This window comes from Rhinolophus hipposideros (assembly GCF_964194185.1).
Source record: "Rhinolophus hipposideros genome assembly, chromosome: 15".
Lineage (NCBI taxonomy): Eukaryota > Metazoa > Chordata > Mammalia > Chiroptera > Rhinolophidae > Rhinolophus > Rhinolophus hipposideros.
This window is the reverse complement of record NC_138061.1, coordinates 28,146,800-28,161,903: the sequence shown is the minus strand read 5'-3', so window position 1 is coordinate 28,161,903 and position 15,104 is coordinate 28,146,800. Positions and strand designations below refer to the sequence as shown.

General features: G+C 36.9%; 1 protein-coding gene across 1 annotated transcript in view; it reads left to right on the top strand.

Moving 5' to 3' along the window:
* Positions 1-1,728: 1,728 nt before the first annotated feature.
* Positions 1,729-15,104, top strand: part of HELLS (helicase, lymphoid specific) — a 35,078-nt gene continuing 21,702 nt past the window's right edge. The window contains exons 1-9 of the mRNA XM_081074875.1: positions 1,729-1,915; positions 2,330-2,451; positions 5,854-5,976; positions 8,224-8,280; positions 10,952-10,988; positions 11,074-11,138; positions 13,399-13,440; positions 14,211-14,435; positions 14,801-14,983. Coding sequence (XP_080931001.1) covers positions 1,885-1,915; positions 2,330-2,451; positions 5,854-5,976; positions 8,224-8,280; positions 10,952-10,988; positions 11,074-11,138; positions 13,399-13,440; positions 14,211-14,435; positions 14,801-14,983 — 885 coding nt within the window. The 5' untranslated portion in view covers positions 1,729-1,884. The remainder of the gene's footprint in view (positions 1,916-2,329; positions 2,452-5,853; positions 5,977-8,223; positions 8,281-10,951; positions 10,989-11,073; positions 11,139-13,398; positions 13,441-14,210; positions 14,436-14,800; positions 14,984-15,104) is intronic.

Sequence of the window (15,104 nt, the reverse complement as noted above, 5' to 3'; positions counted from 1 at the left end):
CTCTCACAACACTTTAATATTTTGCAGAGCATGTCTTACACACTCACTTACACACCCACTTATTTCCTTCAACTTCTGGAATGTAAGTTCCGTATCAACAGGAGTCTTGTCTGTCTAAATTCATTGCTGTATAGCTCCAGAAAAGTTCCAGGAAACGTTTCTATGTGGGCCCGTAAATTAAAAAAGGAATGAACAAAACTTTTCACAGCCTCTCTTAGGGAAGGTTTGCGCAATGTCAGGAAATATACCAGTGCACTTATTAACAAGTGGGGCCAGATATTATATGAGGTGTCTGTCCTTTGAGAATCAGCTGAAACTGCCTTGAACTCTTATCTCAAGGGTGTTTGGACAAATCTTCCCTACTCTCTTTCTAAGGAATTAGAAGGGATGTTGTCAGCCTTGAGCTGATCATTAAAGCCTGTAGAGAAGTTGCTACAAGGAACAAAGTATATAGAGAAAAACAACAGAGGAAAGATGTTGGGAAGTAGGCCACGTCTGAGTTCGAAAGAAGAAACAAGGCAAGATTTTTCAATGCATTAGGGGAAAACATAAAAAGCAGTGTTTCACGTCAGCGGAAGAAATTTTGGAGGATAGTTTGGGGAAAGTCAAAAATCGTCTGTGGAGTGAGACTGATAGCCATTGTCTTTGATTAGGAGAAGACACGATTTAAGAGTAATTATTAATGAAATCTATATTTTAATATAGATGTTTATATTTTCAAATCTATATTTTATCTTAATACTGAACTAGGAATCAAAAGAACTGGGTTTGACTTATCACACAGTGACTGCAGGCTTCTGGGCAAGCCACTTTATTTTCTCTGAGCATCAGTTTTTTCACCTCTAATGTAGGAATAAAAACAATCTCTGCTCACCACAGAGTGTTATGAAGGTTGCTGAAGATGGTTGTGATAGATGTGCACTGTAAACCCTTAAATTTTGTACGAATTATTAAAGTTGTACAGATAACAATTACTGAAGTTGAAGGAAACAGGTGGTTACATGGCAGGTATACCATAAATCCCGAGGTGGGAGGAGCGGGGACACAGGAACGTGCAAGGCATTGCGGACAAGAAAGGATGGGATTGAGGGCTGCGGTGGAACTCCGCGACAAAAGCCCTGCTCCTTCCTTCAGGCGCCCACTCTGTGATCACTGGTCTGTCGAATTCCTGAATCACTGTTCTGCGGGCCACTCCGTTCGGTTTATCGCTGCATTCAGTTCTCCCTTATCCTGAAACAACTGTCTTGAACTCGACCATCATCTTAATTTGCTATTTGTCTCTCCCATCCCACCCACAAAAAACCCTTCTGGATCATTTCGGGTTCTTTTCACTCCCACGTTGAACTGCGCACGGCGGCTGGCGGCGAGGTGGGCAGAATATTTGTTTCTGACATCCTCGTTTGGAGACACATAACATCTTTCCTACCCAAAGGATCATCGGTTGGGAGGACTGCATCCCATCCGGCAGTGTGTGAAGATGCTTTGCCAACTGTTAAGAGCACTACCGAAGTATTCCGTAGTCCGCAACCGTCCTCCAGTACGTGAGGAAGCGAGGCTCCCCACGGTCGGCAGACTCGCCCAGTATCACCGGGCCGCGGAGACGCCGCCTCCGGCACAGGACCCAGCTCCCGAGGTCCAGGTGGGTTCTCCCCACGCCTCAGGTTGGTTTTCTGCGCCAAGTCTCGCGCCGCCGGGGGCGGGGTCGGGGCGGGGAGCACGAAGTATCGCGAGATGACGGTGTTTTCCCGCGAAGGCGAAGCGCGCGTTTTTCTTTGGCCGGAGGTTTGTCCAGAAGACGGGAAGCGGCGGCGGCTGTGAGGGCAGAGCGCGCCGTGTTGCAGGCTCTGAGACGAGGGGACCCTGTGCCGGAGAGTGTGTCCAGCCATGCCCGCCCAGCCGCCGGAGAGCAGCGACGGTGAGTGAGCAGCACCTTCCTCTGGGCGCGTGAGGCGGTGTTCGGGGCGCAGTGGGGGCGCAGCGTGGCGGCTGCAGCCGAGCCTTGAGGGGGAGAGCCGACCCCGGGGAGAGACCAGGGAAAGCTGGGGAGCGTGAGTGGAGGGCACCCGGAATCGCACACATTTGCACGACGTGCGGGAGATTTTACACGGGGGAGAGCTGCGTTTTCCCGAGCATCCCGATTTGTAAAGTCAGGTCCAGGCGACTTGTTGACGCTGTAACGATCTAGGATGCCGTCTGGGGGGATGCTGGCGTCCCCGGGGGGCAGCTTTTGCCTCGGAAGCGTTGGGGAGAAGGCAGCGTTGTTTTCGGTGGGAGTGGAGTCCTTGGTAATTGTCTGAAACTGCAGTGTGGACGCCTTCTCCCCTCTTAGGGCCGCTGGGACCCGGCAGGGCTGCACAGCCGGAGACGGCCGTGATTACCCCGGCCATGCTAGAGGAGGAGCAACAGCTCGAGGCTGCGGGACTGGAGCGGGAGCGGAAGATGCTGGAAAAGGTAATGCAGACTCGGGTTCCTCCCGCTACGGGCACTGGTAGCGCGGTGCTCCCTCCGACGTGTGGCTCGTGTTCTTCGGTGTTTTCTTCCGTAACCTTTAAAACTTTGTTATTTATCTACGTGTGTGTTTACAGATGCTCTCTTTAAGAAACCTTTGCACGTGCTTCGAATGATGCTTCTGGGAGGACGTTTTGGCCTATAAAGTGGCCTCACAACTCTCTTAAGTGGACATTCCAAATTGCTTGTGTACGCGTTATAATTCTTCCTAAATTGGGAGTGCGTTCTTGTAGTGCTGTTTTTCACTATAAGTGATCGACTTGCGTTTTGTTTTAGTTTCTCGGGCTCTATTGCTTAAGTAAGATTCTTCAGGTAAAAATAATAAGTCATGTGTGTGGTTTTCTTGTTCAGAGTAGCTACTTTGTAAATCACTAAAAGCAGTTTTTAACCTCTTAAAAATTCAATTCTTAAAGTGCAGTCCACTCCAATAATAAAGCCCCACCGTGCTGCTTGATGATTGCATGTGCAAGAAAAAGAATGATAGGGAGCCACCATCTCTTACCCACTGCCTACCAAGTGGTTTTCTTGTAATAACTCCTTTACCCTCCTACTAGGACGATGGTCTAGTTACTTTTGAGCCTCCATTTACATACGATGAAACTGAAGTAGTTGGGGGTCATGCACTAATGAACTCAAATTTGAACTCCGCCTGTCTCCAGTTCTTGTCCTTAACGTGATACCCCTCTAAGGAAATATGCAAGTAATAACTCCATGTAATTGCAAAACTACTGAAATTGGGAAACAGGCACTCCAGAGATAAGGCATGAATCAGTTGGCTCCCTGCTATTGTGTATCAACAATGATTTTTTTTTTTGTTAGCATTGTTAATACTTCAGGAGCATTTGTTGTGAGGTACTGTTCTGAATGCTGTACATGCACTGACTCATCAAATCCTCAGCCACTCTATAAAGTAGATACTGTTACTAAACTCATTATTACTATTATTAGCCTCACTAGTTTAATTACTAATATAAACTGTTAAAGTATTCTATGAAGTAGGTTCTACTTTCACCTCTTTTTATGGATGAGGAAACTGAGGCACCTAGAGCTTTCCTGGTTCCCACAGTTTGATAGTAAAATGGCAGAGCCAAAACTGTAATTAAGCCACGTGGTTCCAGAATTCACTTTTTAACCACTATGCTGTACTTTCACTCCAGTAATACCGATGTTGTTATTACTGATCATCCATACTAGACCATAATCAGTTAAGATAAATATGTTAACAAATTTTAATAAAATTGAGAGGTCGACCTTGAACCACCTTTCCTCTTTCTCTGAATTCCCATAGTACTTTTTTTAATTACACGTTATTAACATTACTTGACTCTCACTGTTGCTTGAGGGAGGGCAGGCACATCACTTTTGTTTTTGTAGGCACCTAGCAATCAATCTATGTTTACTGAATTTCTAAGTATGATATACACAATGTATTACATATGTGTTACATTGTACATATGTATACACTATACATATATACAATATGTAGTACATTACATTATGTATTACATCATGTATATAAGATTACATAAATAAAATAAACATACTTATCAGCCATATAACAAGGTGAATTGTAAAAGAGGAGTCCTGGGGCAAGTGTCCAGAATAAACTTTGGAGGTGGTAAGAGTGATAAAGTCTTAATTTTTTTTATCTTCAGTTTTATAACCCATGAAGGTTGTTGGGTAAGGAAATACCATTTGAAGAAAGATGTGAGGTACAATAAGAATACATTTCCAGATTGCGTTAATTCAAAGGAAGAAATATTTTCACAGTGGAAAAATATCTGTCAAAATTTGTAGTACTGTAAGTATTAGCTGATGAAATTAGGGAGTCAAAATGACTTCTACTTTCAGTGAAATTTTTAAGCTTTTGAACAAATATTTTCCAATTAGTCTTAAAGTTTTTTGGCATTGTTATTGTTGAGGGATAGGTATGGTACAGCTATCTTTTCTTTAGCAGTTATGCAATTAAAATAGCAGCTTTTAATCTGCTTTTAGTCCATCTATGATTAAAGTATATAGCTCTAGTTAATCTTTCTACTAATACGAAGGTGTAATTTGCTAAAAACTATTTAGGTCCATTGTTCTTACATGTCTTTACGTACAGTATTGAAAGAATTGATTTACTTTTGCATCTGACACTCATAAATTATTCCCTTAGGTGATTATGGAGAAAAATTCTAAGAATGAGTCATTCCCTACATATCTTTGGGGCCAAAAAGCCTCAGTATACGGAAGTAAAGATTCCTTTCCTTTTGGGAGAATAAAGTATTTATGGGCGTATACTTAAAAATGCTTAAGAGAGGAAGAGCCAGCTTAAATCTTAATGAGGAGCATTTACTTTGCTTTAGGAAATTTAAAGGTTTGTGAAGAGCTTGGGCAATGAATTTGACATTCATGTGCTACAATTATTTTCTTTGGCTTTTCACCAGCATTTCCTTTAGAAAGAAGTCACTGTTAGTCTAGAATACTTACTAAAGAGTAGCGTTTAATGTATCTGTAGTGGGGGAGGGGAAGGTAAGAGTTGGGAATTTTCTTGAAGAGATAAAAGGAAAATAGTTCATATTGTGTAGACTGAAATATAATTTCCTTCCCACCCTCCCCTCACCCCATCCTGGTCATCAGATATGCTCCTCACTAGGCATTCAGTGCTTTCCACAGATGGAGCTACAATTTACCTTAATATAAAATAATAAAATTATTAAGAAAGTAATGGTAGATAAGGTTTACTTCAAAATTATTTTGAAATACAGAAAACTGGGTTTTCTTGCCAAGGTTAACCTTGGCTATAGTATTCTAATCATTAATTACAAATTGTTATTCACCACGGCATCTTAAAGCTTTAATTTAAAAAATGTATGCTGATTTATTTTGAACAGGATTTAAGATAGCAGTTATATGTAAATTAAGCCCGGAATATTTTTACTAAAATTTTAAACAAATTTTAAAAGTTAAAAATTATAAAGTCTAATTTCATCTCCCCATTTAAAATTTCTAATATTTAATTTCAAATACTTTAAGAAAGGACCCTCGACTCAGTAGATGCCAGTAACCATATGTCTAGTATCTGAATTTCAATATTTTGGTATCCAAGCAACATATTACCAGATTGCCTGTTGAACCCAAGAATCATTTTTTTAATGGAAAAAATACGATTTTTCTTTCGGAAAATAAAGCATTTTTCGTAAATAAATTTAATATTATAAAAAACCTGTTTTCATTAATTACACGAAATGTTAAATCCAAAGAACATTCATTTAGTTAGTTTTGTTATCCCTATGCAAAAAAAAAAAAATCAATGTATGTCCGAAAACTTTTAATAATTATGGAAATTTTCTCTATGGATAGGCTCGCATGTCTTGGGATAGAGAGTCCGGGGACATTCGGTACCGTAGACTTCAACATTTGCTTGAAAAAAGCAATATCTACTCCAAATTTTTATTGACTAAAATGGAACAGCAACAATTAGAGGTATGTATATGTGATTGATTATAGCTAATAGCTTAATTTTTTTTAAACCAGCTTTATTGAGATAAAAAATTACATAACAATAAAATGCACACATTTTGAGTTTATAGTTTGATGAGTTTTGACCAATATATAGACTTGTGTAATCATCAGCACAACCAAGATAAAGAACATTTCCGTCATCCCCCAAAGTTCTCTTCTTTTGTGATCCCTATGCCTGGCTGTGGGCAACCACTGAATCGTTTTCTGTCACTAGATTAGTATTCCTTTTTCTAGAATGTCATAAATGAAGTCATATGGTAAGCACTCTGTGTCTTGCTTCTTTAGCTCACCATATTTTTGAGATTCACATGTTTATTCAGTAGGTCTTTTTATTCCTGAGAAATGGCATCCTGAGAAGCATGCCATTGTATGAATATACCACCATTTATTTTATATTCACCTGTTTGACTTTTATCCTGATAATATAAATTATAATTTATATTTATATAATTTAATAAATTATATAAATAAAATATAAAAGTAATATTTCCTGGATACTGAAAATTGTGAATTTTATGTTGCTTAGTCTTGTTTTAAATTGCTTGAGATATAATTGATATACCCCAAACTATACATATTTAAAATGTACAATTTTCTAAGTTTTGACATGTATACACCTATGAAGCCACCACAATCAAAATAATAAACATTGTCAACTCTAAAAAATTATTTCTGTCCCCCCCTTTAATTGAGGTATAATTGACATCAGTTTCAGGTATACAGCATGATTTAGTATTTTACATATTGCGATATTATAATAACCACAATAAGTTAACATCCATCATCATACACATTTAACAATTTTTTTCTTATGAGGACTTCTGAAATTTACTCTTTTATGCTGTACAGTATCATTAACTAGTCATGCTGTACAGTACATCTCCATGACTTATTTTATAATGGAAAATTTGTACCTTTTGACCTTCTTTCTTTATCCAGTCCACCCTCCTACAAGATTGTAAGCAGTCTGGCTGCCTCCCTTAACCCCATTACCTTTCAGACCTCGTTCTAGGTGTTTCCTGCTTTTCGGCCTTTGTACTGGCCGTTTTCTGATTGGGACCCTCTTCTAGATACCTGCATGGCTTACTTCATCATCATTTTCAGGTCTTGGCTTAAATACTTTCTCAATGGGGCCTGCCCTGACAACCTGAAGTGAAGTTGCTACCTGACACCTCCTCTACACTCACACTCCTGATCCCCTTTACCTTGTTTGATTCTTATTGCACTTATCTAAGATACTGTATAGTTTACTTATTGTCCACTAGAATGTATGAAGATACAAAATGTTGTGCAGTTTGAGACTACAATAAATCCTTCTGTCCCCATTATTCAAATTGAATAATTATCAAGCAAGATTTTGCTACATTTACTAACTAAATTCTTTTTCCTTGGTGAAGCCCTTTTCAAACCTTTGTCTGGTAAAGAAACACAGATACATAAAAACAAACCATGTCAAGCTTAATGAGTTATAAGGCAAATACTCTTTTTAACTATCTCTTGGGAATGGTTTGAATCGTTGTCTTTTAAAGCTTTGTTGGGGTGCATTTGGAACAGCTTTTAGCATGGAATAATTTGACCCCACTCCCCATCCGCTCCTGAGCACTCTTGATGCCCTCTATATGAGGAGGCCTTTTTTGCTTTGGCTGATGGAAATATGAACTATTCCTGATATATTGGGAGCATAGGGATTGTTCCACCTGCTTCTTTCTGGTGGCTTTTGCTGGACTTGATTTCCTTAAACTCATATACTGATAAATGCTCAATGAAGACTTGACCGCTGATCTTCAGAGCTTTCTTTGTGTGCAGCTCTCTCCTGGTACTTGACCCTGGGTTTGCTGAGTGCTCTAAGGTTTGCACTCTGTGTTCTCAGAGCTCAGGTCTACTGTTAAGCTCTGTTTCGGTTCTCCCTCCATTGTTTGCTCTTGGAAATGGCCTTCAGGCAGAAAGCTGGGCAATCAAAATTCACCTCCTTTTGTTCATTGTTCTTTGCTGTATGTTGTCTGAAAACCATTGTTTAATATATTTTATCTGGATTTTAGTTGCTTAAGGCAGGAGGGTAAATCTGTTCCCTGTTCCATAAAGTCTTAAAGTGCAAATTCTCCCTTTTTTAAAAACATATATATGTTATATAGTGAATGTAAGTTATATGAGATGTGTGTTTTATACTTTGTATTTCCATTTGTGACACTAAGAAAAATTATCTTACAGGAACAGAAGAAAAAGGAGAAATTAGAGAGAAAAAAGGAGTCTTTAAAAGTTACTAAGGTAATACATAGTAAGCTAGAATATATTGTATACATTGCCTTAAATTCTGAAATTCTTTTGTATTCTTTTTTTTTTTTTTTTAACTTTTATTTATTTAAGTGTGTTTTTCCAGGACCCATCAGCTCCCAGTCAAGGAGTTGTTTCAATCTAGTTGTGGAGGGCGCAGCTCACAGTGGTCCATGCTGGGATCGAACCGGCAACTTTGTTGTTAAGAGCATCAGCTCTAACCAACTGAGTTAACCGGCTGCCCCTTTTGTATTCTTTTGACTTTATTGCTCATATATTTAATTTTAACCTTAATGATAACCTTTGTTACAAGTTGCTGAGGGACATGTAAAATTTTCTCAGTATTTTAGATAGGGAAGGAGAGCTAAAGTGTGACCCCTTCTGCCTCTTATTCTGTGGATTATTTTTCATAAAAACAAAATTTTACTTTCTTATCTGGGAAAAATCTGCAAAAGTTTCATACCTGGATGCATTTTATAAGTGGCCAGATCTTTTGGATTTCTTAATGATTACTCTTTCATGCCTTCAACCTCATCTTGTCATTTTATAGCCATAATAATCTAAATGTGTATCTTATGCATAGCTGCAATAGTGAAACCAAAATTGTAACAGATAGTCATCTCCTAATATTTCAGATACTAGGGTATTCATTTAGGGATAGCCTGAATTTTGTAAAGAATTTTGTAAAGAATATATTTTAACAGTCTCCTTAATGCAGTGTTGATGGGAATTGTATTACATAAAGAACAGTTGTGCTAGTGAAAAGAGAAATAATAAGGGTAACATTTATTGAGTACTTATTGTGTAAGGCATTGGTCTAAGCTTCACGTGTTTTCCTTAATTCTCAAAACAGCTGTTAGGTGCAGATACTGTTATTGTCCCCATTTTACATATAAAGAAGCTGATGCAAGGAAGTGAAGTACAGTCTCATTTGCAGATTCCATATTTGCAAATTTACCTGCTAGCTAAAATTTATTTGTAACCCCAAAAGCAATACTCGCGTTTTTATGGTCATTCATTCACACATGCACGTGAACAACAGCCAAAATGTGAGTCTTCCAACCTGCACATTCCCAGCTGAGGTAAAAGGGGTGATCTGCCTTGTTTAAGCCCTCAGGCTGTAAACAAGCTGGCATACTGTAACAAGTATCCTTTTTGTGATCTATTTAATGCCACGATTTTTTCATTTCTGTGATATTTGTTGATACTGCTGTTTAAAATGGCCCTCAGCCATGTTGTGCTAAAGTGCTTTCTAGTGTTTCTAATGCAAGGAGGCTGTGTTGTGTCTAGTAGAAAAAATAGGTGTGTTAGATAAGCTTCCTTCAGTAGTGAGTACTCTTCTACTCATTTAGTCCTTCAGAGTGACTAGTGAGTGGTCTTGGCTGAGTTCAATGTTAATCAATATATACATTAAAGAAGATAAAACAGCAACACACATAAAATGGGGTTAGGTATTGATTGGTTGATGAAAATGTGATCAGAGCCTTTGCAGGACCCTAAACTTGTATTTGTCCTAGAGGCAGTGATTCAGTGTTCACGGATTCAGTATTCGCAGTGACTAGAGAACATAACTGCTGCAAATGAGAACTGACTGCAACGTGCTGAAGATCACATAGCTAGTAAATAGTAATGTCAGGGTTTGAACCCTGCGTTAGTCTCAGACCCAACAGTGCTATATACTCAACTGCTTTTGTTAGGAAATATCAAAATGCCAATAGGCAAAATAGGTAGGTTATCTTTAAGTCCAGTTATTTGAACCTTAGTGTGGTTAGTGGTGATGTGAATGTACAGTGGATACTCTTGCAACAAAAACAGTTATTAAAAACTGATATAATTTGACTTAGTTGCTAATTCCGGGGACTTATTTTGGTGTTGTTTTATTGTTTTTTTAAAGGACACACACAATACTCGTGATAATTTATTGGCTTAACCATTTATTCCCTACTCTCCATCTTCAGCCATTTGGTTTAATCTAGCCTTCACTTTTGCCCAGCTAAGTTTTTATACCAGAGTTGTTGTTGTTTCCCCACTTTGTTCTAAAGGAACCAAACTTAAAATTCTGCCTACTCCATCTCACTCCCTTTTGGTATTTTCATTTTTAATCCTCTAACTTTTTTACTTCATTTTTAAATTGATCTTATTTCATTGTCATTTTCATTTCTCAAACATGTTGTGTACCTCTTCTTGATCTTCTTTTCCAACTCTCATTTTCAAACTGTTTTTGAATGTCTCTTCCTCTCCCTAATCTTCCTTCACTAATATTTTTTCAGTCAGTATTTCTACTTTCAGTTGTATTTAACTTACTAATTTTACTGGAAATCAGTACTCTTTCCATACCATACACTTGAATATTTGTAGAATAAACATGCAGTTACAGAAGATATATACATAGTAATTTCAAAATAAAAATGCCTTCTATGTTTAATTTTGAAATTTTCTCTTGTGAAATAAAAAATATTGAGGAAAGTAGTCTTTGGGAGAAAGTAAACGGCAATGGTTGCAAATCAGTTACAGTAGGGAATATGGAAGAGTTACATGTTGTAAGTGTAACAGTGAAAGAGTTGTAGATGTAGTTGAATTGCACGTAACATTTACTTAATACCTTTTAATTTGTAATACCATAGTAGTCCTTAGAAAAATAATATTCTAAATCCTTGTTTTGTAGGGTAAAAATTCCATTGATGCAAGTGAGGAGAATCCAGGTAAATTTCCTTGTTCTAGTTTTGAAGGATATGTGTTTATATTTTTGCATTAATTGCTATCAAAATAAAATGATCTTTTTTATAGTTATGAGAAAGAAAAGAGGAAGAGAAGATGAATCCTACAATATTTCAGAGGTCATGTCAAAAGAGGTAAAAATAAAGGGGGAAGGGCACATAAGATTCAATGCTTAGTAAAAACCTATTGTGGGTTTTTTGAACTGCATTAAAGCTGTATGGATTGTTATTATTTACTTGACGTTTCAGCCTGTTAAGTGTTTGGAAGAAGATCATGTCTTGTTAAAGGAGAATGAGCTTTGCCTAATCAGAAATTATAATTTCTTGAAACCTCAAAACCTTATCTTAAGAAAAAATTTTGTTCTTATTCCTTGTTGAAGACCTTTAGGGAACTAAAATCACATACTCATTTCTAAAACCAGGTCCTTTTTTTACCTTCTCAGTTGTTACCTCATAACAGAAATTAATTAAAGAACGTCTTCAATTATGACGAACATTAAATGTTCCTTAAGCACATTTTAATGCATCACATTCTTACATTAAAAATTCTAACTTTATTACTTACATTTTTCTTTTACCTGAAAATCAAATTCTTTAGATCTTTAGAAGGTATAATGTGTCAAGTTTCACGTAATTCTTGTCTTTAGGGTTATTCCCCTCATTTCCATTTAAAAATAATGGTCAGGACCTGCTTAATTGATTATGGAACACACTCAGCCTGCAGTTGAACAACACTATTAATGAGATTTATTGACGTTTAGCCAATCACACGGTTGGTAATTTAATTCATCAAATGTTTGTGGTGTGTCTGCTGTAGGCAAACTTGGTCCAAAGTGGATAAGATCAATTAGTAAAGAAAAGTAACATTTGCCTTAACCTATATCCAGTGAGAAATATATAGTAGTAACTACTGATTATAATGGTTAAATTTGATGGTGTTGCACATATAGGGTTCTTAACTCAGGCATGAGGTTCATAAAGTTTTCATCTAGGAAGTGGCATCTAAGTTGATTGAGACTTAAGTAATAAACGTTAAATCATGTAATAGTGGGGGAGGGATTAATCGGGAAATAGTAAGACACAGGGAAGATAGTGGGTAAGTGTTCTCGGAAGAGATTCTAACCTTTGACAAATGTCCAGAGGCAAGGGAGATCCTGGCAAGTGCAAAACACTTAAAATGAAATTATCTTTGGCTCCAGTTGTATGTAAATAAAAGCGTGTTGAATGAAGCTGTCGAGGTAAGCAGAGTCAGGACTCATCATCAGGTTTAATTTTTACAAGATTACTTCATAGATGGTATTGTGTTCATTTTGATTCATTCACAAATTGTTCTCCAAAAGTTGAGCTTATCTAGTCATTTTAAAAGGCAGCTCTATTCCCTATGTAACATAGATTCGGCTTTAGAATATGAATATCTATACTTAATACTTTACAAACACAACACAAATATGTACATATGGATTTATGTGCCAGCCACCTACTGAAATGTTCTATCATTCTGTGTGTCTTAAATTTGAGGTATGCTTCAAGTTTCTTGAATTTATCATGCTGGATCATCCCCTTTGTCTTCTGTACATAGTCTCTGCTCCCTATCTTTAATGCTATGCTCTGGTAACAGGTTTTTCAGATAATTCGATATAACAATACTCTCCTAAGTCATCAGGTGACCGACACTCAGGTATAGCTTGTCTTCATACCCTTAGCATCTAGTGGGAACTTCACAATCAGAGCACTTATTCTGAGTTTTTAATTTGTCTTTACCTCTTGCTCAGAATTACAAACTCAGGTGACTATCCACAGCGGCCTAAAGTGGGCTGGAGTTCAGACGGTAATACTTTTGGAAGTCAATTCCTGAGTAATTGGAGTAGCCACAACTTGCTTCTAGAGCAGAGTTTGTAAAACTTTTTCACTTTGCGGAGTTTTGTGGGTTAACTACTCAAACCCAAATTTGACCGTTGTAGCCTGAAAGCAAGCATAGATAAACTAAACAAATAAGCCTAACTTTGTTCTAATTAAACTTTATTCCTAAAAACAGATTGCCAGCTTGAGCTGGTCCACAGGATACAGTTTGCCACCCTCTGTACTAGAGGACTATTGGCCATATGCGAATTTGAACCTAGTCTATTCAGGTAAACTGATTAAGGAAAAAAAGGAAAATTCAGGAGTAAATACCGCAATTTTTATGTGTTGCTAACTAATTCAGAATTTTATAAGACACTCTATAGGCTTAATTTCATGTGAGGTCCACCAATTTGAGTCCATTATTTTAATTACCTTGTTGAGCTTATCCCCTTGAGAGCCTTATCCCCATTTCCTCGCATAAAATGAGAACAGTAAATGTTTGTTGAATGAATGAATGAACCACATACATTATTTTGTTTTCTCAATGTTCTAGGAAATTTTGTCTGTGGCTAAAAAAAATAAAAAGGAGAATGAGGTAAGTTAAGATTTATAATAGATATTAAATTTGGGGGTTAATATTTGCTTCCCTGATCATTACCCCCCTTTCTTTTAATCACCAGTGTACTTTTATCCTCACCAGTATACTGTTTGTTAGCCTTTTAAGAAAAGTACCCATTTACTTTTCCAGTTGAATATCCAGTTGTGGCATCATTTAAAAGACTTACCATAAGACTTTTCTTTTGAATTGACTTAATCCTAGTTTTCACATTCTTAAAATGGAGCTGTGGAGGTCACCAACCGGTATAACCTGTCATTGGTCATAAGTTGGTGCTGAGTGTCACAAACAGATAAATTTATATTAAGTGTGATGTAGCGAGTTTTTAAACTTTTTTTGTCCCTTTCCATTTGGAAGTAAATGTTTGTGTTTTTTGAAAGGAAATTTTTAAATTTTTTTTACAGACGTTATCCATTATACTAGTTGCTGTGAGTGAAGGAAATTGTTAAGAAAGTAGTTTAATAAGTTCTTGGATAGCACTTTCTAGCGTTTTGGAAGGGAGGTACAAATGTAAAGTGACTTCAAAATGTAATCTCTAAGGGATATTTGCAGAATTTTTTTCCCCCCAATGGCTTTGCATTGGGGGAATGGAGGTACTGTCTCTAGGGTTTTATTCAACATAACATTTTATTTCTCCATACCTAATGATTATAGGGCTGGGTAAGTTTTAATTAGTAGTTACATTTTCTGGTAAGGAGGGGGTACCAGCATTATGTATCAAACTTCTAATTAAACTTTTTTCTTTATAGGATGAAAGCACCTCTTCTAATCTCTGTGTAGAAAATCTTGAGAAAAACAAAGACTCAAATAGTATGATTAAAGATAGGTTGTCGCAAACAGTTAGGCAGAATACTAAATTCTTCTTTGACCCAGTTCGGAAATACAATGGACAGCCAGTACCCTTTCAACAACCAAAACATTTTACAGGAGGAGTGATGCGATGGTACCAAATAGAAGGCATGGAATGGCTTAGGGTAATGAATTCTCAATTTTAATACAAGAAAAGGGTTCATTTTTATATAATAACTTGTTAATGTAATGTAACCCAACTTGGGTTGTTCCATGTTTCACTGTTATATGTAAAACACCTTCATGTATAAATACTTATTTTCTGATTTATTTACCCAGAATAAATTTTTAAAAATGAAAATTATCTTATTCAAGACTACCAGCATGTTTATGGCTTTGATAACTGTGCTGTTGTAACAAGTGTTATTACAATTTATTGTGTGAACATGTCAGTCTCATAATTATCTTTGGGTTAAAAAAAGATGTAAACAGTTGCTAATTCAATAGGCATTTATATCAATTTAAATACAGTGTATATTATTTTGTCCAGATGCTTTGGGAAAATGGAATTAATGGCATTTTAGCAGATGAAATGGGATTGGGAAAGACAGTTCAGTGCATTGCTACAATTGCACTGATGATTCAGAGAGGAGTACCTGGACCTTTTCTTGTCTGTGGGCCTTTGTCTACACTTCCTAACTGGATGACTGAATTCCAAAGATTTACACCAGAAGTAAGACATGTTTCGTTTCTTAAATATATATCATTTCAAATGTTTATTCTATTTTGTTATTTGAATTAAATTGTAGATCTGTGTAAACACTACATCTTATGTGACTTGCATTTCACTGTTA